The sequence below is a fragment of the Micropterus dolomieu genome, linkage group LG21 (genome assembly GCF_021292245.1).
Source record: "Micropterus dolomieu isolate WLL.071019.BEF.003 ecotype Adirondacks linkage group LG21, ASM2129224v1, whole genome shotgun sequence".
NCBI classification, from domain to species: Eukaryota; Metazoa; Chordata; class Actinopteri; order Centrarchiformes; family Centrarchidae; genus Micropterus; species Micropterus dolomieu.
Window position 1 is genome coordinate 22,479,719 of NC_060170.1, and position 24,233 is coordinate 22,503,951.

Sequence of the window (24,233 nt, forward strand, 5' to 3'; positions counted from 1 at the left end):
GTCTCTACGACAACATTGAGCGCTGCTGTGCAACCATCAGCCGGTGTCTTTGCCGTATGTCTTTTTAACTGGTACGTCGTTTAGCTTATCTGAATCAAACACTAGGCAGCAGCCACCCCAAACGAAGCTTTCTTATTTACAGTATACACTAGTTGCTTTATAAAGTTCGTGACGCTTCTGTGACTTTGAGAAGCAGTTACTGACTTGAACATGCGCTAGGGTGATATGTATGACCGTTGACAGTAACATGTACGAGTTTTCACGAGGGCTTTGAAGGCAGCATGAAAAATAAAACTGCGTCGGGAGTTTAAACTGTCAACAAACTGAAACAAGTTCAGTCCATGTTCACGCACGCAAGCTTCTCCACAGCAAATGTGAGTCTACTCAGGGTGTCGGAGGAAATAGAGATATGTTGAATGTCAGAGGTGAAAATAAAAGACAGGACAGACATGGAAACCTGCGTCATGTCAGCGCTGGACAGACCCGCGGCGGAGCTGACCGTTGTGGATGTGTACGACATAGCGGCGGTGCTCGGACAGGAGTTTGAGCGGATCATCGACAGGTTTGGGTGCGAGTCTCTGGTCGGGGTGGTGCCCAAAGTGGTGCGGGTCCTGGAGCTGCTGGAGGCGCTGGTGAGCCGCGGAGCCGCCGGACAGGAGGCCGAGGAGATGCGGAGGGAGCTGGATAGGCTGCGGCAGGAGCGGAGCGACAGATACAAGCAGGAGAGAAAGCACCAGAAGGTCTGTGTGTGTTCATGTCAACCTAACTGCCTGTCTCTTTATTATCTGTCTGTCTACTTGTGTGGTTACCTGGTTGTGCTCCCTTTGTCTACCTGTCTGTCTGCCACTGTGCATGTGTGGTGTGACCTACATGTTGTTTATGTTTTGACATTAGCAAAAGTGCTCTTTTTGTCAGACCAACAGTGGAAAAACCTAAAGGTAACGTTAATCAGTTAATTATGATGAAACAGAAAAAAGCAGAAATGCCTAAACTAGAAAAATATTTTATTTAAATTGCTGAACAATTAACTACCATTGAGTACTTTTCTGGCAATTACTGACTTATCAATAACTCAATTTAGCGCTATTTTTAATACTTAGTATAGTTAATTATATATTATAATTATAGTATAGTATACTATAATTACCGTAAAACATCAATTAATAGCCTGGGTTTTATTTACTTAAATCACGAAACTTACACTGCCTATATTTGGGGCAGGAGTTTTTATATGGGCAGGCCTTTAATGTCTTTACCAAGCTGGTAAATTTGAATGAATAATACATTGTTTCCACAAAATGAATTAAACATTATATTGTGGAGAATCCTACGATCTAATGATGTCCATATTGACTAAAGTTTAAACATTTATATTTGTATGTGTGATCTAAGCAGCTTAGCTCAAGCAGGCAACCCCGTGGGCTTTATGCATGCAGAGAACTTCTATAAAAACCAGACCAGGCTTTTAATTGAGACCTGCCTTTTTTTAGTCAAAACATGTAGCTACACCAGGCCAGTAAAAGGGACAGGCTTCTGATTGGGACTAGGCTTTTAATTGAAGTTTTACGGTACATTAGTTTAATATAGTGTATTAATGGCGTGTTCCATTTACCTCGGAAGTCGGAGGTCGGAGCTGGGAATGACGTCACACCCAAGTGGACGGCGTTCCAGTTAACAAGTCAGAAAACCTTGCTCAGCCAGCCGTTGTTTACAACTAGCCAGGTTAGCTATTGATACGCCGGTTGATTAAAAAAACGCATTCTGCGGTATTTACTCATACTAAACACTGTAGCAACACGACCACATACAGCTGTTGGACAGCACTTTGTGTACGAACATTTATATGAGACACAAGTACACAGAAGTGCTAATAAACAGTATAAACTAGAGCTTTCACTAACTGTTGATACCCCGACAGCCATCTTGGATCACGAAGTCGGGGTAGTGCGATTCTCCCGACTTCCGAAGTCGGGATTCTGACTTAAGGGGGCGTTCCCTTTGAAATTTTGACCTTTGAACTCGCCCCATTGCCCCATTAAGTGTTGTTGACTTTGTCATGCCCTCATTGGTGTTCATGGAGCAACTCTTTTCAAACAAATACCTAGTACTCTGTGCAGACTCTTTTTTTATTATTTCATATGCTCAGGAGTTGGAGATGGTGGAGGATGTGTTGAGAGGAGAAGTCCAGGACCTGCTCTCTCAAATCACTCAGCTTCAGGCAGAGAACAAGAGGCTGTTAGCCACCATCTCTCTCAAAGAGTCCCCTGTACCAGAGGAAGACCTGCAGAAACAGGAGGGTGGGTTATCTGCAGCTCTCAACCCAGGTTGATTTATGGGACAGGAAGGATTTATTATTTTTTACATATTATTCTCCTTAGATTTTTTTCAACTTTTCTAGTGGAATAATAAAAATGAAAAATTCTCTGCCTCCATTGAGGCTTTAATTTGAAATTTTCATGTTCAAATTATATGGTGATATGGACTTACCAATCCGATACCATGCCAATATTTATTGCATTGCAGGAATTATTTGCGTTGCGCTGATCAATCATCTGCTGTGTGTCACACATATTTATCCTGTGTAGTCACAGTATATGCTGCATGCTTTTATGTTGACATGAAAAAGGAGGCCAAGAAGAGAGCCAGTCAGGGGCTTGTAAAGGAGACTATTTTTGAAGCAGACCAAAATATTTGCTCTTGTGTGAGACTTTCATGGTGGCTGCAGCTATACTTAACAGTCAAGGCAACAGTACAGATACACTGCTTATAAACACGTACATCCAATTGAATGTGTACTGCATGATATGATTAGTCTGCTTACTGACAAATTATTTGTCTAGAAATAAAATACATTCAAGGTGTTACAGATGCTTATATACCACGAAGACGTCTCTGTAAGTCTTTAAGAGACCAGGTTTTGAAGTACTAGTGGTTTGAACTGAACTGAAACTGTGTATATTTTACATTACTGATGACAAATTTCCAAAGATTACCATAACTTTTCAGAGTGATTTCCTACCTTTTAGTCAGCCATTAGTTTTACTTCATTTTGATACACTGTGGCAATCAACTTGAAATTAAGAAATTAATCAAAAAAAAAGAAGTGTGGTTTCGAAAATACTTAAGACTCACACCTTCACACGCACTAAAATAGAAAAAACACTTTTCTGTTTAATGGTGTGGCAGCCTCTTGTTAGATTGCATTGATGTTGCATGAACATTTTTCTGTGTTTTTTTCTCTGATACCACAGGAATGTCAGAGAAGGAGAGTCAGGTGATGAAGAAGCTGAAAGACTTGGTGGATAAGCAGAGGGATGAAATCCGGGCTAAAGACCACGAGCTGACACTGAAAAACGAGGATGTTGAGGCAGTGAGGATTTAGAACATACACAGCACATACACCTGACAAACTATTTATATTAGTTTGCAATTTACTTCCTTTGAGCAGATTTTGTGAAGTCATAATATGACTTTTTACTCAACTGTAGCTCCAGATGCAGCAGCATCGGCTGATAAAAATTAACCAGGACCTTCGTCACAGGATGGGGGTGATGGAGGGTCAGGGCAAGGCACTGATCCAGCAGAGGGCTGAGCTGGAAGCTGCAGCCCAGGCACAGCAGCAGGAGCTGGAGGCTCTGCAGCTGGAGGTCACGAGGCTGAGAAAGGAGCTCCGGGGGTGGGACCTGGAGAGAGAGGTCACTGACATAGAAGAAACCTCTCTTGCCAGATCTGGGATGTCATCACCTCCATCACCACAGATAACCGTAAGGAAAAGGACTTATCTTCAATAGGGTGTAAACCATGAATATAATTAGGTTGAAATTATGTTTCTCTATAGTTCATAAAATCTGGCAGGTTTTCTAGTGCCTAAGTGGTTTTGTTTTACCAATCCAGTCTTCAGCAGCAGCCGCCGCCTCACCATCCAACTCCATCAAACCAGATTCAGTGTGGGTGGAGTGTGGAGGGGACTCTGACTTCCTGGCGAACTGCTTTGAGTGTGATAAGAGTCCTTCCCCTCTCCGGAGCTCTTCAAACAGAGAAAATTATGAGGAAGAGGGTGACGATGATGAGGACAAAACAGCATTGTTACTGGTAACACCTGCTTAACCCTCCCCTGTGCATAGTTTTACTGTGATTATAGTAGAGACACAACTATTTATAATAAACACAAAGAGATACGACTATTTACAATAAACACAAAGCATTATAACTGTCATGCTGGTGAGTCTTGAACACATTTTCTGCCCTGTGACACATTTGCAAAAGCTTTTGTTTGTTTTGTTTTTAAGTCTGCTTTAGTTACACCAGCTTACAGCATTTTACTTCTTATTTTCTGCCAGCTATTGATATGAATAACCACCACCACTCTGCTGTTACCCCCCTTACACCCTTGTGGTGTGCTCGCATGTGTGTCCTTCTGTACAGCGATCTGCTTATCAAAACATTGCTCTACAACATCACTAGTGGCCATAACTCTACAGAGTACCTTTACTATTTTAGGTAGTCGAAACAAAGCCACCCGTTGCATTATTAGTGTCAGTGTGTGGCCATTCTGTGCAGGGAGAAATGCTGAATGTGTGTTTTGACTGCAGAAGGTGTCAGCTGATACAGAGACAGAGGAGGAAGCAGACAGCCTGGAGGACGAGTCAGAAAAACCTCGCTTCACCTTGCAGGAATTGCGAGATGTCCTTCAGGAGAGGAATGAACTCAAGGCCCAAGTGTTCATGCTACAGGAAGAACTGGCATATTACAAAAGGTACGATTTCTTTCCAAAATTAAGACTGGACAGATCTTAATTGCATATAACTGATGCGCAAATTTAACCGTTGCGTCACCCATATTCCACAGTGAGGAGTTTGAGGATGTCAGCTCCATTGTTTGTGCTCCATCTCCTGCGCCATACTCCAGTTCGACTGATCAGCCTGAATCAGGAATTAGACGCTTGTGAGTAAAGAGTTTGCCACGACTCTCGCACACTTTTCTTCATTCACCAAGGTTTACCTTTGCACTTGTCAAGAGGGCCAGCGCTTCACTGCCGTGTGTTAATTTCTCCTGTGACACTCCATTGGTGTAATTTATCAACATAATGTCTCTTACAAACGTCATCAGACAACCTTAACTGATGTTACTTTAAAACAATTAGAGCTTTGTTTCGTATCAAATGAGATGTCAAAGGTGAGGGTCACAACATACAATATAATACTGATAATAATACTTCTGATGCTTGTTGTGTTCTCTAACTCTAAACATATCATTATTCTGATTGTCACCGTTTCCGTTTTCATCAGGATCTTCACTGCCATTATGCCGATGGTGGCAGCCGGTTTGATTGCAGATGACCCCACGTTGTTGCCAATCAGAATACTTCTGTCCTCTGTATGACCTTGTGTTAAAATTCTCAGTTTGTCAAAGATATGTTTACAGGAATTGGTTTAATGGCTTCATTATTTGGTCATTTTAAACTAAATCTGTAAGATGTTTATACACTTTAAACTGTGATGAATGAACCACTGTTGTCATGACTGGTGTCAACTTTTAAAATATATTTTGGTAAAATTTTAGCTAACTTGAGAAAGGCTTTAAATGAACCAAAGTAAATGTGGCTAATGCCTGAGCACTTGTATGTGTATTTATGACCTCTCAGGGTACGAGAGTATGAATAGAGTTTTAACAAGCACTTTCAAGTTCTTCAGCAGTCTTTAAATAATGTGTCCAGCTGCCATAAGACTCATAAATGGCACATTTGTGTGTGTTTAAGTGATGTTAAGATGTATCTGATGGCAAAGTATTGTTAGTGAGTCTTATTTCAAGTTGCAGTGAATGAGCTGGATGATCATGTTCCTCTGTTTTCCAGTAAGAGACTGTTTAAGATCATGTGCTTAGTGCCAGCACTGAATTGATGAAAAGCGGATGTTAGTGTGTACTTGCACCACTACAGTCTGGCACCACACTCTGTGGTTTATACTTAGAGTAGTACAATCATACTGGTAAAATACCAGAAGAAACCTATTCCAACAATGAGTACTGTAAAAACATGTCCTAACAAACAATATGTGCTGGGTTGGGTTGCATCTGTAAAATAATGCTTGTTCAGAATAATAAATAGTAATAAAGTTTTATTTTTCAACTTTTGAATGTTGTTGTTGAGTTACTATCAAATATGCTAGATGTCGTAGAGGTCATGTTCATGTCCTTAAAATGAATTTTCCCAGTTTTGATAGTTAATAGTATTAAATAGACATCATTTTGTGTAGGTAAGAATCTTTCCTGGGCCATTTAACTCTAATGAATACAAACTTATAGAAAATAGGTTATAACAAAAAATATACTTCACCACCTGCACTACACTATATATTTATATATAACACTATATATTTGCAGCACATTTTGAATTTTGATTTTGTCCAAAACTGTTAAAACATCAAAAACAGAATGATGGCAAATATACTGCATTTTCTTAGTAACCAAGCAGAAATATATAGAAAATTTTAGCAGAATATTTACATAAATTTGCATAGAGAACTGTGTGGAGTGTTTTGAAAAAAAATGGTTTTGAACTGCAATCTGAATGTAAAGCAGGAAATGAGCTTGCATTTTAGCAGATTTGGTTCAGGGGTTGATATTTACAAGCAGTGTGGTCATTGTGTCTGAAGTACCAGTGTTACTGGTACAGTTTTTTGTTTGAACTTTTAAATTACTATAGAAAAGAAAAATGTAAAGGATACTGAAGCTAATTTATGCATTTCTGTTTTATTCTTGTTACATATTTACAGTCAATAAAGAAATTATGTTATTCTTTAAGTAAATATTAATTTATGTGAAAAATCATTCAAACTTCAAAGATAAACATTCATCACTTCAAGTCCATGTGTTATGAGCAACCTTCCTGAGTGAGAATTGTAGCCAGTGTTATGGTCGAGCTTATTTTGAGACATGTATGAAGTGTTTTGGTGGTCTGAGTAAGATTTGGAGGTGAGATGAACTGTTTGGCCAAGATGCATGTCGGTGACGCAGACTGTATGAAGAGTTTTGAAAAAGTGGGTTCAAGTTTTGACCATTTCAGAATAGCAATAGTCTGTAAACACGTAAAAGCACGTGCTTTCTCACCTGATCCTGACAAGTGCAAAACCTGCTTTCTCTAAACGTGAAAAACGAAGTTCGATCGAGAGTGTTGAGGGAGTCATCTTGAGTCGTACACGATCTTTGTACTCACCTGTCTCTAGGATACTTTGCCCTCCTCTCTGCTGTCCAACGAGTCGTGTCATTGGTGGGTGAGTGATGGGGGAAGTGCTGCTGCTCTGGAAGTTAGTAACCTTCTGCCAGTAAATGTGTTGAAGCGAAGACAACAAGAAAGAAAGCGCTGTTTATAGAGTTTTGTTGGTAGTAGCTGGCAGAGTAAAGTTTGCTTTATTCCGGTGTTTTTATCGTTTCGCCGCCATGGAGTTCGTTGAAGAGTCGTCGCCAGCCTTGGCTTTCGAGAAGGACGCGTTTGAGCTCACGGTTGAAGATGTGTATGACATTTCGTATGTAATCGGGCGAGATTTGTTGAAAATAAGCAGCACGGGCGAAGAAGTCTCGGATTTACAGTTTAGGATAGTCCGCGTGCTGGAAATGTTCGAGACGTTGGTCAACAAATACAACTTGTCTCTGGAGGAGCTGAAAATGGAGCGGGACAACTTGAAGAGTGAGCTGGACAGGATCATCAAGGAGAGCTCCTCTGGGCAGGGCACGGTGAGTCTTACATCGCCTGGTTGACAAGTTCTTGTCAGACACAAGTGGACGTTTAGAAGTGATTTTTTTCTCCCCCTCTGTGCCATCAAAGCAAACGGTGGGACCAAACCAGCTGTTGGTGGACCTGACAGACCCCAACAGACCGCGCTTCACCATGCAGGAGCTGAAGGAGGTCCTGCAGGAGAGGAACCAGCTGAAGGCTCAGCTCATGGTCGCCCAGGAGGAGCTTCAGCTGTACAAGAGGTGAGCAACTGAGCGTAAAGTTCACTCTCAGCTAGGACTCAAACAAAGGTTCAACATCCATCATGTAACCTCTTTCCTTAAAGTGCATTATAATGTAATATGTTTGCAATGTGTGGTCCACCTCCATTTTTATACACATGATGAGGACAGATCACCTCACTATAATGTAATCCACCACTAACTACAGCTTCACAAATGACCATATAATTAAATCAACACCTCTCTGACACACTGAAAAAAACAAAATCAAAACCTGAACATATGCTTCTCAAAAGCAGAATGTAATTGCAGTACTACACCAGATTGTTTAAGTGTAGCTAATAGTCCTAATGTGTTACTCCAATGTCAAAATGTTGATTAAAATTGTACAACTTGTTCATGTTTTAAGATAAAAAATATATGTATTGCAGTTATTTTGACAGAAATTACGATTTGCGGTATGATTCACGATCAGTGGGAATAATAACTTTTTAAACACAATTTTAAATTTCACTGAAAAATTTATTACAGTCATGATGATGGGACATTTGTTAGGGTATGTACCAAACAAACAAGTTTTCTTATATCTGGAGAATTTGTGGGCCAGGTCATCTCTGCAGCACTACAGTACTTCATTACAATGCTGGTTTGTCACACATTTACCTTCATAAAAAAAATGAACTGCAGCTTCTGCAATTTGGATATTGCACTTGACCATACTGCCATTTGGATAACATTTTTGATTAATTGTGCAGCACTAATTTAAGATGGTAAATAAATTCCTTAAGAATGACAGATTGTTAAAAACCATCTGTAGGTCTACTAGTAGACTCACTGACAATATTAATATTATTACACATCTAACACTCATATACTCTAGGGATGTATACTGATAATTTTATTTATGGGCCCCAATGCCCAGTATTATCCTACCCATGTCGTTACTCATACAGAATCATTTAATATATCTGCTCTAGTATAAATACGTACAATATAATATAATCCACTGGTTTTCAAAAAAGCAATTTTTGTGTTGCTAATGTGACATATGTAATTCCGAAATAAATTTCTACCGCATTTCAGCTGATTTTGCAAATATCAGCAGTACAAATGACCTGTGCTGATGATATAAAGCTGAAATTAGTCTCCCATTTCATTACTACTTTAATTTTTTTAAATAACAACACTGGTTATAGGAGGGGAAGAGAATAATTCAATATCATAAATAGCTCCAACTTCACAGTGTGGATTTAGTTGTACACCTATTTTTGATGCACGACACCTTTACACAAAATATTCTCAGTGACCATGAAGCTCTCCTTTCCTCTGCAGTGGGATTTTGCCACAGGCTGAACCAGCCATGGTGGAAGTGGATTTGGAGACACCAGCAGCTACAGAGCACAGTCCAGCCTCAATAAATGGTGCAAAAGAGGAGAGGACAACCATAGGCAAACTGTGAGTAACAGGCGGGATCGCTAAATACAGTCATGTGAATGTGCAGACAACAAAGAAATAATCTTAAAGAAGTAGCCCAAAGTAATTTAAACATTTATTTCTAGCTGTACACATCAGATGGCAAGGTTTCAGGAACATTTTCAGCAGCAACCACATGATGTTGGAGTAAGCTAGCTGGGAGATTGTTCTCACAGCCTGTCTGCTATCTCCTAATGATATACTTGTGACCAAGTGAATTCATGCTGATGCTGAGGATGTTTGTGTGAGCACTGAATGAGAGAAGGAAAGAAGTTGGAAATTGGCAGTGTGTCTGCCAAACTAGTGCTGCTGTCAGTAATTACAGTCTGCCATGACTCAATGTTTCTTTCTGGCACTGAGCAGTTTTACTTGTTCCATGTTCACACCACTTGCTTTAACTATTTTTTCTGTTTATAGGTTTTCATTCAGGCGAAAATAAGAAAAACCTTTCCCAAGAACGGACCATGTAAGAAGACAAACAGTATTTGTCTGCACTCTCATCAGTTAACCACTTTTTATATTGACTATTTTTACAATGTGTATTTGTCAGTCTAACAAGCTGTGTATTTTGAACTGGTATTTTTTACCTAAGATGGTGTATAGTAATATAGTGTTTCCTGAGTAGAAAGATATTATGTGGAATGTTTTGTGAAGATATGAAACTGGAAAGTATTTCTCTTAGTAGTGTTGGAGAGTCTCTTGTATGTATTAACTCAAAATGAAGTTATTTATAGGCTTAAAATGCATTTTTTTTATAAATCAAAATTAAGTCAAGGGGCTTCATGGGGTTCCAGTAATCTAAAACACATTTTCTGTAACTCAACTGTCAGCTATCAAATAAATTTAAAAGAATAACATTTTAAATAGTATGTTTCTTTTCTGGGGTTCAGTATTTTTAAAAGCTTATGTGTTATTTCACATTAATATTACATGTTGTGATTTCAAGTCAAAGTAGACAAATCACAGCAGACAGATGAACAACAGCATCACTTGACTTTAAACACACCAATAACAGGATATTAAGGATTTAGGGCTTAATTATAAAAGGCATAATCCCTGTTACTCAAGTCCTATACCTGAGTGTTAATGTAGGCTTCTATATTGAGAGTGACTGGATGAATCACACAGTACATTTACATTTACTCATTTGGCAGACGCTTTTATCCAAAGCGACTTACATTTGAGGAACAACATACAAGCGTCAACAGAGCATCAAATACAGATCTACAACTGACAATACATACTAGTAAGAGCTCATAGTACATATCACATCAATGGGGTAAATACCTAGGGAAGGAAGTAAGAGTGCAAAAAATGCAATCAAAACACAAAAGTGCAATCAGTACAAGATCATTGTGAAGAAGAGCACAGGAAGTGCATGTTAGAGGTTAGGAGTTAGAGGTGTTATAAGAGGAAGTGTTCTTGGAAGAGTTGAGTTTTCAAGAGCTTCTTGAAGTTAGAGAGGGACGCCCCTGCTCTGATGGCGTGTGGTAGCTTGTTCCACCATCGTGGTGTCACAGAGGAGAATAGCCGGGACTCAGATTGCTTTGTGTGAAGGGATGGCAGAGCCAGGCAGCGTTCGTTGGGGGAGCGTAGCAGCCGAGAAGTAACGTAAGTTTGTATTATGGAGTTTAGGTAGATGGATGCAGACCCAGTAGTCACTCTGTATGCAAGCATTAGTGACTTGAATTTGATTCTGGAGGCCACGGGGAGCCAGTGGAGGTCACGGAGTAATGGAGTGACATGAGTTCTTTTGGGCTGATCAAAAACCAGACGTGCTGCTGCGTTCTGAACCATTTGTAAGTGTTTTACTGCACAAGCTGGAAGACCTGCTAGGAGGGCATTGCAATAGTCGACCATAACTGTAACATAACCATGGCCTGTACCAGAAGCTGGGTGGCATACTGAGTGAGGTAGGGCATGATTTTCCTTATGTTGTATAGAGCAAAGCAGCGTGACCGAGAGACAGCAGCAACATGGTCTGAAAAGGACAGCTGGTCATCAATCATGACACCCAAGTTTCTCACCACCTTGGTTGGAGTGATGGTTGCGGTGTAGTTTGATGTTATGGTGGATAGATTGCTTGGCTGGAATGACCAAGAGTTCAGTCTTAGTTTAAGATGGCAAGCCTTTATCCATGCAGATATGTCTGATAGACAGTCCGTGATCCGCGCCGAGACGGTGGGATCGCCTGGTGGGAAGGATAGGTAGAGTTGCGTATCGTCTGCGTAGCAGTGGTAAGAAAAGCCGTGTGAGCGAATGATCGGCCCAGTGAGGTGGTGTAAATTGAGAAGAGAAGGGGCCCAAGCACTGAGCCTTGGGGCACCCCTGTCGAGAGGCAGTGGGAGGAGGATAATTGTCCTTGTCACAAAACATTGTAGGAACGCCCCGAGAGGTAGGATTCGAACCACAGGGGTGCTTTACTCGAGATGCCCATTGCTGAAAGAGCGGATAGTGGGATCCCGTGTTGACTGTGTCAAAGGCAGCTGATAGGTCAAGCAGGATAAGAACCAAGGATTGGGCTGCAGCTTTAGCTGACCTTAGGGCTTCTGTTACAGACAGAAGAGTGGGCACTCTTAAAACCAGACTGATATGGATCTAGGAGGTCATTCTGTGAGAGGAACTCTGAGACCTGTTTGAATACTGCCTGTTCAATAGTTTGATAAAAAAGGTAGAAGAGACACTGGTCGATAGTTCTCAACTTGAGTTGGGTCAAGTGAGGGCTTTTTGAGCAAGGGTGTAACCCGAGCCCTTTTGAAAGTGGTCAGGAAGGTTCCTGAAGCCAGAGAAGTATTTATCACATGAGTGATTGTCGGGACCACAGTAGGAGATATGGCTTGGAGGAGATTTTTACTGTGTGTGTGTGTGTGTGTGTGTGTGTGTGTGTGTGTGTGTGTGTGTGTGTGTGTGCACGCACACACACACACCATGTTTCTCAGATCTCCATCATTAGTCATGCTATAGCTGGAATGAAAACTCAAGTTTTATTCCTCAATTTACAGCACATGTAATTTACAATAGTGAAATTGAATGGTCAATTATATTCCTTACAAAAGGGGGTTTCCTTTTGTAAGACAATGTGAAACATTACTTATCCAGGAGAAATACTTTACGTGTGTGTCAATCTGCTACAGTTAGATTAAAAATATACATAAAAAGCATGATAAAAACAACTGTTTCAACAACAACAAAAAAAAAAAATAATAACAACATGAGTGAGGAGTTCATGAGTTGAAGCATTAGCCTCCATTTAAGACAAAAACATGGTTTATATACTTAATAAAAAAGCATGTTGAGGACTGCTCATCTCTAGCATCTTTTGCATAAAGTTGAACAGGACAGCAGAGAGCACCAATTCATCTGAAATATGAACTTTCTGTTGTTGAGGTTTCAGTATTTGAGCCAAGGGTGAGCCAAGACTGAGGCTTTACTCCGATCACCATAGTCATACAGCAGCTCTTCCTCTGCTTTGATGTCTCTGGAAGCCACCAAGATCAGATGAGGGTTTCCATCGATGGCGTGAAGTCTAGTCTGGCAGTTGCCTGTTTTACTGTGGTTAATCAGTCTTCCAAGACGGCTTGTTTCCTTTGTAGCGTCCACACTGTAATGTGTAAAACAAAGATTAAATTGTCAAAACAAAAAGACAGGTTTTAAACACACAAGTCAGTCCATTTTCAAGCCTACTGCAATCTTAATGACACCTAGGAAATATCTATAAACATTGAGACCGCTTATTAGAAGAACTAATTTTCTAAGACAGTCCAAGTCTGTTTTTCCTCACGTTAAGTCAGTGGGGTGAATGTTTTCTAAGACAATGATTGCAAAGATATTGCCAATCATCTTAGGCGTGGGAAACACGGATCAACATTTGACATTGTATAGACCAATAAATTCATTGAAAAAAAATAAATAAAATATGACAGATTCATCGACAATGAATAAGATTATCTAATAGATTAGATGCAACCCTAAAAGACAGTACATGATATTTAAGATGTTGCTCTTTCAATAAAAAAATAACAAAAAACTAACCCTTTTAAAAAGGTGATCATTTTATTTCTTCTTTTTTTTTTTTTGAGGACCAGCAGACAAAGGAAACATGGGAAGAGAGAGGAATATGACCTGCAACAAACCATGCTCAACCACTAAGCCACCAGGGCGCCACATCCAAACTAATTTTATAGAAATGTTGTGCAAAACAAAATGTGCACTTTGTCCTAGAAAATCCCCCCCCCGGTGTGCAGTTAAAAATGTATTTTTCCCAGAAAGTTGAAGGGAAAAGAAATGAAGTGTGAAATCTTGTGTCAATCCTATTTCGATGTGGTGGCGTTTGGACTTACCAGTATGTTTTAGATTGATACTGGAAATAGTACATGTAACAGCCTGTTTGGGGATCCTGAGCGTACTTGGCCTCTCTCATTTTAGCCTCGGGTAGTTCCAGTAGGTCTCCATGGTACTCCACAACAAACTCTCCCTTTTTGAAGCTCTTGATGGCAAATATCCCTCTTCCTTTTCCTTCTATGTGTTTGACCTGTCAACATACAAAAAGCAACAAAGTGTGAAGTTCAAATGAATTAGTAGGTGTGCCGTTGCTTTACCACTGTTCTACTTTTCCAAAATCAATATTACTCATTTAGGAATAATACTGCCAATGTTTTTTTTAAAAACAAAAACACACTGCTTACAAAAAATATTTACAATACTGAAGGGTAGTTAAATATACAATATGCTACTCTCTTGCCTGATCATTGCCGAGCTTTGGAACACGGCACCGTACATTTAAACCAGTCAGCCGTTACCTGCATTCCTTCTTCAATGCCATTCATTATCAGGTCATCGAGGTGTCTGTGTTCTTCATTCTGTCAACAATTTGAGTAAGTCAAACTTTTTTATGGCAAGATTGCATTATTCCTTATAGAAACTCTTCACGCAAAACAAACAATATAAGCAAATAAATATGAATATGTAAATAACGACAGGTACAAAATGACACTGTATTAACTTGGTGGAAACTGCTTTCTCCCATTACTTACAATTAATACAACACAGAAAGCATTTTTATACAGACCTTTAACTCTGCCTTAGTTTTTCTGTTACTCCGTCTGATGGGATAATAGTCTGTGACCTTTCTGTTTTGGGGAGCTTTATTCTCCGTCCTGAAAGAAGAGACATTATCAAAGTAATGAGGTTATTAGCAAATAGAAAGTCTTTTTTTTTTATAAATAAATGTACACTGATGTCTTTTCTGCACTCACTTTTTTGCCCTGACTTTACGGCCATTTCTACTCCGTGTTTTGGTTGCTGAAACTTTGATGTCTGCTGCAGACCTGGTATCTGTGTGTGTCGTGGACTCTTTTTGCTCTACTTGTTCTCTTATTCCATGACGGAGACAGGCCATTTCAGATTTCTGCTCTTTGGGCTCACAACTCTCAGACTTTATTTCATCAGGCATGTCTAAAATGACGAAGAAATAGAATGAAATTGACATAATCAAGACAGTGAAGATCCTTCAAAAAAACAAAACACTGTTAACTAGTGTCATAAGAGAGTGGTCAGTGAACACTGCTACCATTCACAGGATATTTTTTCTGTGGTACACAATATGCTGACCATACAGTAACACAGGGGTTAATAGCAAAATAGCTGAGAGATCACAAGTAATAAAATAAAAGACTAAACAGCATTTCAGATTAGTGAGTAGAATGATTTAAGTTAAATAGGTACTCACTACTCACCTTTTTTCAGCTTTGACATGTCAGGAGTAGTTGCCTCAGATTCATTTCCTTCCTGGATCAGCATGCTTGAACCATCACTCAGCGGGGATCTCGGTTTTTTTGGACTCCGCAAATTTTGAAAAATTGATGGCACTGTACCTACGCAATCCTGCAAAAAACAAAGATGTATTTACCTTGGTGGGGGGGGGGGGGGGGGGGGGGGGGGAGAACCTTATATTGTACCATACACAGGAGTAAACTTAAGGAGTTACATCACAATCACCTAACTAGGGTTAGCTACAGTAAAATGAAATAAATGAGGTCTTATTTTATAAGGCTGTGTTTAGATTGTATTAAATGTCTTTATTACTGCTCCCACCCAATCACAGCATGCATGAATTCAAGACAAGATGAATGTAGAGGCAAGTTGCTCCTGTTCAGTTCACTCTCTTTGGATCACTTTTTGTGTGTGTGTGAACAAAAAACAGTTTCCTTAAAAAGCTCATTGGATCCAGAAAACAATTTACAAACTGCAAGCTGGTGAGAATTTCACCACTTCAGAACTGGATAGAATATTGACAAAATGTTCAGGTACACAACCAGTGTCATGTACAGACATATTAAAATGTATTTTTTTAATATATAAAATCAGACAGAATGTAGTTTGGGCCATATGTCATGTGCTGCTCCATTAAGCAATTTCTCTAGTGTCAATGAAACATATGTTTGCATCTCAAACGCTTAGGATTAAGCTCCACTACATACCCTAAACCAATAGCTATGGTCTGTCTATTAGTACACTTGATTTCTACATCAAGGTTGGAAGGGGCAGTGCACAGCTCGACATGTTTAACCTAAAAGCCTCAAATGCAAGTAAAGACGTCCGTTATAAACACGAAGCTTCCTGCAGTGTGGTTTAGTTCACTGTAACAGAAAAGTGACAAGCTGGAGGCACCAGTCACAGTAACCTTTCGGTGGTGTGTTAACACAGACCGTGAGAAAGAACCAATGTTAGTTGGTTTTCTAACGTTACTTTATTTGACAAACACAAAGGCGTAAAGCCTAATAACAAAACGCACCTTGTTAGCTGCTGGTTTGTTTTCCTTCGTCTCTTTCCGTGAGGTGACTTTATGTTCTGCACTGTCCTCGGGCTTTTTGTCGGTTCTCAGTACATTTTTCTTCCCTTTATGAACATATAAATAAACAATAAAAGTTAAGCATTGCTTTGCTTTCTCACCCAACGCTACACAAAAGCCGACAATTACCGGCCGGCGAGTTTTATTTGTAAACAACCCTCTATTTACGCTAGCTAACGTTTGCCATTAGCTCCTACTGTGGCTTGTGCAGCATACAACAGTTACTGAAACAACACGTTTACCTTTTGCCATGTCAGTTTCCACAAAAAAATCCAGAGAGGACGAGGACTTTCTGTGTTCACTGCCTCTGCAACGACAAACATAAGAGCACTACGCTGCGGAGTAGGGCGGTGAGAGCTTGGTGGATTTAAAAACCGTACTGCGCCTCTCATTGGCTGTTTCATCCGTATGGGAGGGGCACGAGCATGAATGTAGTTCTCTCATTGGCCGCAGCTCTGGCTGTCACACAAAGGCAGACCTCTCAGACAGACACGTGCCCCACCGAAAACTCTGCCGTACTCTCATCCAATGTACTCCTGTCTATCTTGCAAAAGAGACATTGATTTCAGTAGGATTGACTGAATTAAATAAGCTATTATTATTATTCAATAATCTTCGGCATAGAAAACAAGGCTTTTTTGTATATAAAATACTGAACAGAAAGCACCATCGATTAAATGAGTAGAATTTAAAATTCCCTATAACGCTACGTGGAGATTATTCAGGATAAATAAATAAAAATCCATTTACAGCAAAAAAAATCATATATTTTTAAACTACACTTTACCTTGTAGATATGCCTGCCATAGGGCAAACAATAGTCTTTGCATTTAACTGATATAAGTGTAGGCCTATGTGTGGAACAACTGACAATAGCATAGACTGGGGGGCAGCAGGACAGGTCAAGCCTTTAGGTTTAGGTTAGAGTTAGAGAGCTTTTGCTGACATCTAATGATAAACTGGGATAAATGTTAGACTAAGAAAATTATCCAGTTAAAAATATCATTGATGCAGCTGAAATAAGTTAACTTGTGTTTTCGATTTCAAATGAGCCAGCAGGAAATGCTCTGTCATTTCACAGTCAGAACTGACACAAAGACTACATATTAACACTAACATTTTACAGGAAATGAGTGAAGGGAAATTATCTCACCAAATGCAAATAATAAAGAAATCTGTATCTAAGTTAAATTACCCAAGCACATACTCATATGAATGCTTTTTTGGACATCCATTCAATCATTTTATTAGTTTAGTTTTGGTAAAAAATCCTCCTCTCTCTTGTACTGTGTGATGTACTATTGTATTAAAGATGCTATACAAATGAAAGGCTAAACATTCAAGTATTAATGTTATCATTCTATACACAAAACACAAACAAACATTTTAAACAGTGTCATTTCCAGGTTTGGAGTCTGCAGCCAGTGCTTCTTTAAACAGTCTTTTTCTCTCCAGATTTTCATTTGCCTTCCTCCTCTTCTCTTGTTTCCTCAGCTCGGCCTCTTTCTTCTTTACAAGAACTTCACTGAGTTCTCCTTTGTATGCAACATCGAGTTTCTCTCTCATAATGTCCCGAGCGCGCTTTCGATTTATATCCACAGATCTGGTCTGATGGCACTGCAGAAAAAAATGACCAAAGATCTTAAATTAACATGGTTAGTAAATCACATAACTTTGGTTGAAAGAAAAAAAAAAGAAAAAACACCCCATCCATTTAGTAGCTGTTGGAGCATTTGGTCATCATCATTTCTCTATTTTTCTTGGCACTCAAAAGGACTTCAGTAAAGTGTGAAACTCAACCTTTAAGCAAACATCGTCAAGAAGTCCTTCCATTTCAACATTTCCATGACAACTGCCCATTTGTCAATGAAGATCATGTAATATGATCAAAAGCACCAGCAACACAACTACTATATGGGCCTTGAGGTGAGAATGATTTGTTTGATCTGTTTTGGGTCATTACTCACCACATATCTATTACACGTGGGCTGACAAGATAACAGTGATGAACGTTACACACAGATTAATTTAAAAACAAGATTAACCTTCACAACAATCCCACTGGGTATGTGCTTGAGCACCACGCAGTTGCTGGTTTTGTTGGTGGCCTGTCCTCCGGGTCCAGACCCTCTCACAAACTGCTCTTCAAGCTCGTCCTCATTCAGGACAGGAAGGTCCATCAGGTCCTTTTTACCGGCTGCCAAAACGCATGTCAGTCCAGGCGGGAGGGGCCTCAGCAGTGGTGAGACACTGGGCGAACCTCTCCATACGACCCGACTGGACACATTGTACATACAGCTGATGAACGACATCTCTTTAAATAGGTGGGGTTTTTTTGGTGACTGAACGCATTACATTATGATGTAGGTCACCAAGCACAGAAATATCAGTTCTTTTACCAAATATGTCTACCTTTAAGAGTATTAGGGCTACTGTATTCTACTTTTCTGTCTCTTCCACGGTCACAGTAGCGCCTTCGTGTTTATCTTCTGCCTTATCCTATGTCTTCTTCTACGCTTCTGTTACATTCAACCAATCGGCAGTCGTTGTGTTCTTCTTCGTGGACAGTATACCAGGTCTTTGTTGACCCTCTGCCGCCATCGTGTGTCTGTAGCAGGTAGGAAAATGCAAAAAAAAAAAATAGGAACGCGTATGTTTGAGTTTCTTTAAAACCTCTTTCTAGTAGATGTTTTGAAGGGCGTACCTGTGCTAGAACGGTGGTTAAGGTTGGCATATTAAATGTGGCAGGGCTACGTCTACAGTCACGTGGCCCCCTTTAAATCATTTGGAAGTTCGGTGCCTAAATGCTTTGAAGGATAATTAAACTATCATAAGTTGTGAATAAAACCTCATGCCCTCTAAGATTCTGTGTTATATTAGGTTACTAAGAAACACCACTTCCCTCCAGGCCTGGAAATTGGCAACCATTGTCCCAGTGCCCAAAAACAGCACACACAATCACTTGATGATTTCAGACCCATCGCTCACACCTCTAAGCAAATGGATGGATTGTCTAGCCGAGGTGTAGAGTACACCACTCACTCTTTTGGATAAAGTGATGTGGTGAAGCAGTGTACTTTTGTGGATTTCTCCTCTGCTTTCAATACAGTCCAGCCTCATCTCCCCCTGAGGGACATGAATTTCAGTAACAGCCGTGTCCAGTGTGTTTCTGAGAGGCCCCAACGAATCTGTATAAATAACACCATCTGACTGCCTTGTGCTAAATACTTTTGTTTCACAAGGTGTGTGTTTTACATTTACTCATTTGGCAGACGCTTTTATCCAAAGCGACTTACATTTGAGGAACAACATACAAGCGTCAACAGAGCATCAAATACAGATCTACAACTGACAATACATACTAGTAAGAGCAGCAATAAATACTAGTAAGAGCTCACAGTACATATCACATCAATGGGGTAGATACCTAGGGAAGGAAGTAAGGGTTAACAAAAAGTGCAATCAATACAAGATCATTGTAGGGGATAGAAGAAGAAGAGCACAGGACGTGCATGTTAGAGGTTTAGAGTTAGAGGTGTTGTAAGAGGAAGTGTTCTCAGAAGAGATGAGTTTTCAAGAGCTTCTTGAAGTGAGAGAGGGACGCACCTCTTTTAGCTCCTCTTCTATTCTCCATATACACAAATGAGGTAAAATATAAAAGCAAAGACATCATACTCAAAGTATGCTGATGACATGGTCCTGGTTGCCTACAGGATGTCAACAGCCCTTCCTACTCTCAGCACATCAACCACCTTGGGACCTGGTTTGACGGCAGCTTCCTTGATCTTGAGGTCAGTAAGAGACCAAGGAGCTGTGTCTGGGAGGTAAGATGGGAGCAGGCAGCACAGGGCCTGTCTTCATGCTAGTTATCATGAGAGAGCAGGAAGTGGAACAGGTCACTCGCTCTAAATATCTGGGAACAACCATTGACAATAAACTCACCTTTCAGACCAATGCTGTCAGGACCGGGGGACAGAACTCAAACATAGACCAGAGTTAAGTTCAGTTTAAGGAAGTTTATTTTCAAGACAAGTGCAACAGGGGTGTGGATTGGGTGAAAGATGTTCTGGTTGGTCAGAGGGTTTGTGGTCTAGGTTCCACTGCTCTGGGTCTTGTGGTGCTGGTGAGATATCTGATTCAGGGGTCCAGGCTGGTATCTACGATCAAGACAGGGAAAACACACATTGCTCTCAGCTCCTCAGGAAAAACAGACTAGACTCAAAAAGTTCAGGACAAAGGTTGGCTGGCATATGCTCATACTGAGTGGTACAGCAATCTAGCAGGGACTGGAAGGTTGGTCTGGCTTTTAAAGGTGAGTAGATTGCAGGATGTGAAACAGGTGTGCTTGATTGACGTGATGTGCCTCAGGTGAGTAGACCGGAGCACTGGCGACCACGCCCTCCAGCAGCCTCAGAGCATGAAGGAGAGAGCAGAAACACAGAGACAGACACAAACCAAAACAAACCAAGCACACAGCAGACACACCAAAAAAAGGGGGGAAAGAACTGAAATACTACATTCACACGCATACCAGCAAGAAGGCCAGGGTCACGACCGGGGGTTTGTGACAAATGCAGACTACATTTATAAAAAAGCGAGCAACAACGCCAGCAAACATGCCCTCACCACGGCCCTTGCGACAAGGCAAAACTCCCCAGATCCACTACCGTGAAACTTAAAGTATCACATTTATGTCCATTTTGAAAGATATTGACTTTTTGGAGATTCAGGGTTTTCATCAAGCAAGTGTGTGTGTGTGTTGTGAACAGTGGATTCACATGTAAGTTTGTTTGTATCTGTGAATGGTACAGGAACTTTTACTTAGACACAGGAACAAGCTGACCCAGGTGGTCAACCAGGCCAGCAAGATCAATGGACACAAACAATTGCAACTCCAGAAACTATATAATCGGTCCATTACAAAAAAGGCAACCCTGGTCTACAATGACCCTGCCCACCCCCTTCACTCATCATTCCAGCTGTTGCCATCTGACAAGGTCCCATAGCAAATGAGCTCTGCTGCTGCTATGAATTTATTTTAGTGGTTGTTAACTGTTTTATACAGCGTACTGTCTGTTTTAAAATATGCTACCACACTGCTAAAGACACATTTCCATTTTATGTACATTTAATATTTAACTCATATTAATCAAGTAATGTGGAAAATTATATGGTAGGCTACAGCTTGTAAACTTAACAGTAGCTCAAAGGTGTCCCAATCTCAAGGTGTATTGTGGTATGACCCTGTATATTACTAGGTTTGTTGTGCAGTATTCAGTCAACTGTAATACTGTGCTCTGTACTCTAGATACAGTACCTCTGTACTTCAAATAAGGGTGTTAGTGTGTATGTCAAGGTATGGTCAGCATAAATGTGCCCACATGCCAGGTCTTGCACATTTAGTGATGCTGTTGATAGTGATGCTAGTGATTGCAGTTTATGTGATATGGATGGTGGCTGTTTTTAAATGTCTGATTTACATTACATTTACCTGACGCTTTTATCCAAAGCGACTTACAATTGCTATTTATGTCAGAGGTCGCACGCCTCTGGAGCAACGAGGGGTTAAGTGTCTTGCTTAGGGACACAATGTCGAATTGAACCCGGGTCTCTCAAACCAAAGGCAGGCGTCTTATCCACTGCTTCATCACCACCCTCTACATTTAAGTTGATTGGCCTTTTTCAAAGCAGACCTTTTGACTTGTCATAGTAGGAAAAATACAGGAACCTGAAACCAAAGCAGCAAAATGGAGAATGTATACCTGTGCTTTTTCTACTGTGACATGTCAAAATGTCTTCAGTGAAAAAAACGGCCTGACTATGGCCTGACGTTGGAATCATATAAAATATATGGAATCAATATTACACATAGTGAACCCAAGCTTACTGCTGCCTCCATTGACCCTGAAGGAGAAAACTGTGCAGCCAATTTTCAAGTCTACTGAGAGAAGTGACATTTTGGATAGAGCAGCTATATCAACCCTCCCCCACTTTCCCCCACTTACACTTTTTTTTAATTCTTTGTCATACACAACACACTCTTTTTACATTGGTTTACTTTGTTTTAAACAGCTCTAAACGTTGCTTTTGAATCTAAATCAGTAGCCTATCAGTGCAAAAGGAGAACTGTCTTTTGTAGTTTATGAAGGATTCCAAAAAAGGTCAAATCAAATAATGGTGCACATTTAATAAATATAATTACTGCAAAAGTACTTTCAAACTGTTTTGCATATGGAGAGAAAAAATGGACTGATGTAATGGCTCCTGCTCTCTCCCTTGACAATGACTATAATTAGTAAATCAGGAAACTATGTGGGTCACAGAGAAAAGACAATCTCTCTGACGACCTGTGATGACATGTCTCTGATATTGCGGGTGAGGGACGTTCATTTCAAATTAATTGAACTTTATCTTTAGTGCTCACACTAAAACGGATCCTCATTTTAGAAAAATATAATCATGTCATTCTTATGTGGCTCTTGCAAAAGACTCACCTTTCCAGTAATGTATATAATGTGCTCTATTTGTAAGAAATCAGTTTTATATGCACTGCTCAAAAAAATAAATAAATAAGGGAAAACTTAATCATCGATCAAGTCAATTAAACAATCAATCTGTCCAGTTAGGAAGCACAAGTGATTGTAAATCAGTGTCACTTGTTTTGGTGTAAATTAAAGTGACAACAGATGCATTGGAGAAGCAACAGCCAGACAACCCAAAAAAAAGGAATGGTTTTACCACTGGTGGCCACAGACAATTGCTCTTACAATTGTTCTCTAGTTTTGTGTTTTCTGGTGTCCTTGTCACTACTGAGGCAGTACATGCAGCCCATTCAGGTTGCACAGGTAGTCCAGACAAAGGTTTGAGGTGTCTCCCAGCACAATCTCAAGATCATGGAGGAGATACCAGGAAACGGGCTGTTACACGAGGAGAGCTGGACAGGGCTGTAGAAGGGCATCAACCCAGCAGTAGGACTGGTATCTGCTCCTTTGTGCAAGGAGGAACAGGAGGAGCACTGCCAGAGCCCTACAAATTGACCTCCAGAGGGCTACAAACAAATGGATTATGTAGCAAGCAGCATAACGTTCCTCACAGTGTCTCCAGACTCTTTCACGTCAGGTTCCTCCTGGTGCAGGACTCTGCCAGGCCTCATGTGGCCAGAGTGTGTGGGCAGTTCCTGGATGACGAAAGCATTGATGCCACTGACTGGCTCTCACGTTCCCCAGACCTGAATCCAATTGAGAACCTCTGGGACATTTTGTATTAAGATTGGAGCTTACTGATGCCCTAATCGAGGTCTGGGAGGAGATCCCCCAGGACACCATCTCATCAGGAGCATGACCAGATGTGTTCTAGAGTGCAAACATGGACTTGAGGGGCCATACACACTACTTAGTCACATTATGAATTGCTATGATGAAAGTCATGCAAGTTGGATCAGCCTGTGATTTAATTGTTTTACCTTGCTTTTTTATGGGATTTTGAATCCGGCCCTCAATTGGTTGGTAATTTAGTTTCCATTGACCATTGCTTCATTTTGTTCTCAACAAATTATACAATGTACAGTAAAGATTCTGAACTTTAAACTATTTTGTTTATCGAGATCTGATGTGTGATGTATGACAGTCAGTGAAAATAATTTCCTTACATTGTAAAGGAAGTGTAACTATATTGTTCTGCTTGATAACACATGTACTACAATGATAAAAATTTTCTGTATAATAAATTGAGTAATAAGCTATATTACTAATTATAGAAAGGCTGTGAAGTTCTGTGCACAACATAAGAAATTGCTAATCTGGTTTCCTTGTAATGCTTTTGTTAAGTTATCAGATATAGGCTACTTCAGAGTTGGCAATAAATCAGTGACCCTCTTGAGGTCCCCACCTTGCAATGATATGAAAAATGTATATATTTTCTTTACCCCCCCCCCCCCCCCCCCCCCCCCCCCCCCCCC

At 40.3% G+C, this 24,233-nt stretch overlaps 4 protein-coding genes and 1 long non-coding RNA gene across 5 annotated transcripts; 2 read left to right on the forward strand and 3 right to left on the reverse strand.

The window, feature by feature from the left end:
• Positions 1 to 287: 287 nt before the first annotated feature.
• On the forward strand, positions 288 to 6,127 carry LOC123959688 (RILP-like protein 1). Its single transcript, XM_046033894.1, has 8 exons — positions 288 to 740; positions 2,147 to 2,297; positions 3,252 to 3,370; positions 3,489 to 3,764; positions 3,895 to 4,092; positions 4,593 to 4,756; positions 4,849 to 4,944; positions 5,289 to 6,127. The coding sequence occupies exons 1-8, from the start codon at positions 417 to 419 to the stop codon at positions 5,380 to 5,382; spliced, it is 1,422 nt and encodes a 473-aa protein (XP_045889850.1). The 5' UTR covers positions 288 to 416; the 3' UTR covers positions 5,383 to 6,127.
• LOC123959691 lies at positions 3,113 to 7,716 on the reverse strand. The gene is made up of 4 exons (XR_006822378.1): positions 7,214 to 7,716; positions 3,887 to 4,027; positions 3,484 to 3,782; positions 3,113 to 3,346 (listed from the first exon to the last, which is right to left on the reverse strand). It is a non-coding gene; the product is annotated as an uncharacterized LOC123959691 (long non-coding RNA).
• Positions 7,238 to 10,290, forward strand: rilpl2 (Rab interacting lysosomal protein-like 2). Its single transcript, XM_046033896.1, has 4 exons — positions 7,238 to 7,731; positions 7,823 to 7,974; positions 9,286 to 9,408; positions 9,844 to 10,290. The coding sequence occupies exons 1-4, from the start codon at positions 7,438 to 7,440 to the stop codon at positions 9,863 to 9,865; spliced, it is 591 nt and encodes a 196-aa protein (XP_045889852.1). The 5' UTR covers positions 7,238 to 7,437; the 3' UTR covers positions 9,866 to 10,290.
• A 2,101-nt stretch (positions 10,291 to 12,391) lies between these two features.
• On the reverse strand, positions 12,392 to 16,676 carry kmt5ab (lysine methyltransferase 5Ab). The gene is made up of 8 exons (XM_046035205.1): positions 16,519 to 16,676; positions 16,220 to 16,323; positions 15,162 to 15,309; positions 14,682 to 14,880; positions 14,495 to 14,582; positions 14,226 to 14,285; positions 13,767 to 13,957; positions 12,392 to 13,027 (listed from the first exon to the last, which is right to left on the reverse strand). Exons 1-8 carry the CDS (start codon positions 16,526 to 16,528, stop codon positions 12,817 to 12,819), a joined length of 1,011 nt encoding a protein of 336 aa, XP_045891161.1. The 5' UTR covers positions 16,529 to 16,676; the 3' UTR covers positions 12,392 to 12,816.
• An 816-nt stretch (positions 16,677 to 17,492) lies between these two features.
• Positions 17,493 to 18,776, reverse strand: mtrfr (mitochondrial translation release factor in rescue). Its single transcript, XM_046035341.1, has 2 exons — positions 18,322 to 18,776; positions 17,493 to 17,893 (listed from the first exon to the last, which is right to left on the reverse strand). Exons 1-2 carry the CDS (start codon positions 18,586 to 18,588, stop codon positions 17,663 to 17,665), a joined length of 498 nt encoding a protein of 165 aa, XP_045891297.1. The 5' UTR covers positions 18,589 to 18,776; the 3' UTR covers positions 17,493 to 17,662.
• Between the last annotated feature and the right edge of the window lie 5,457 nt (positions 18,777 to 24,233).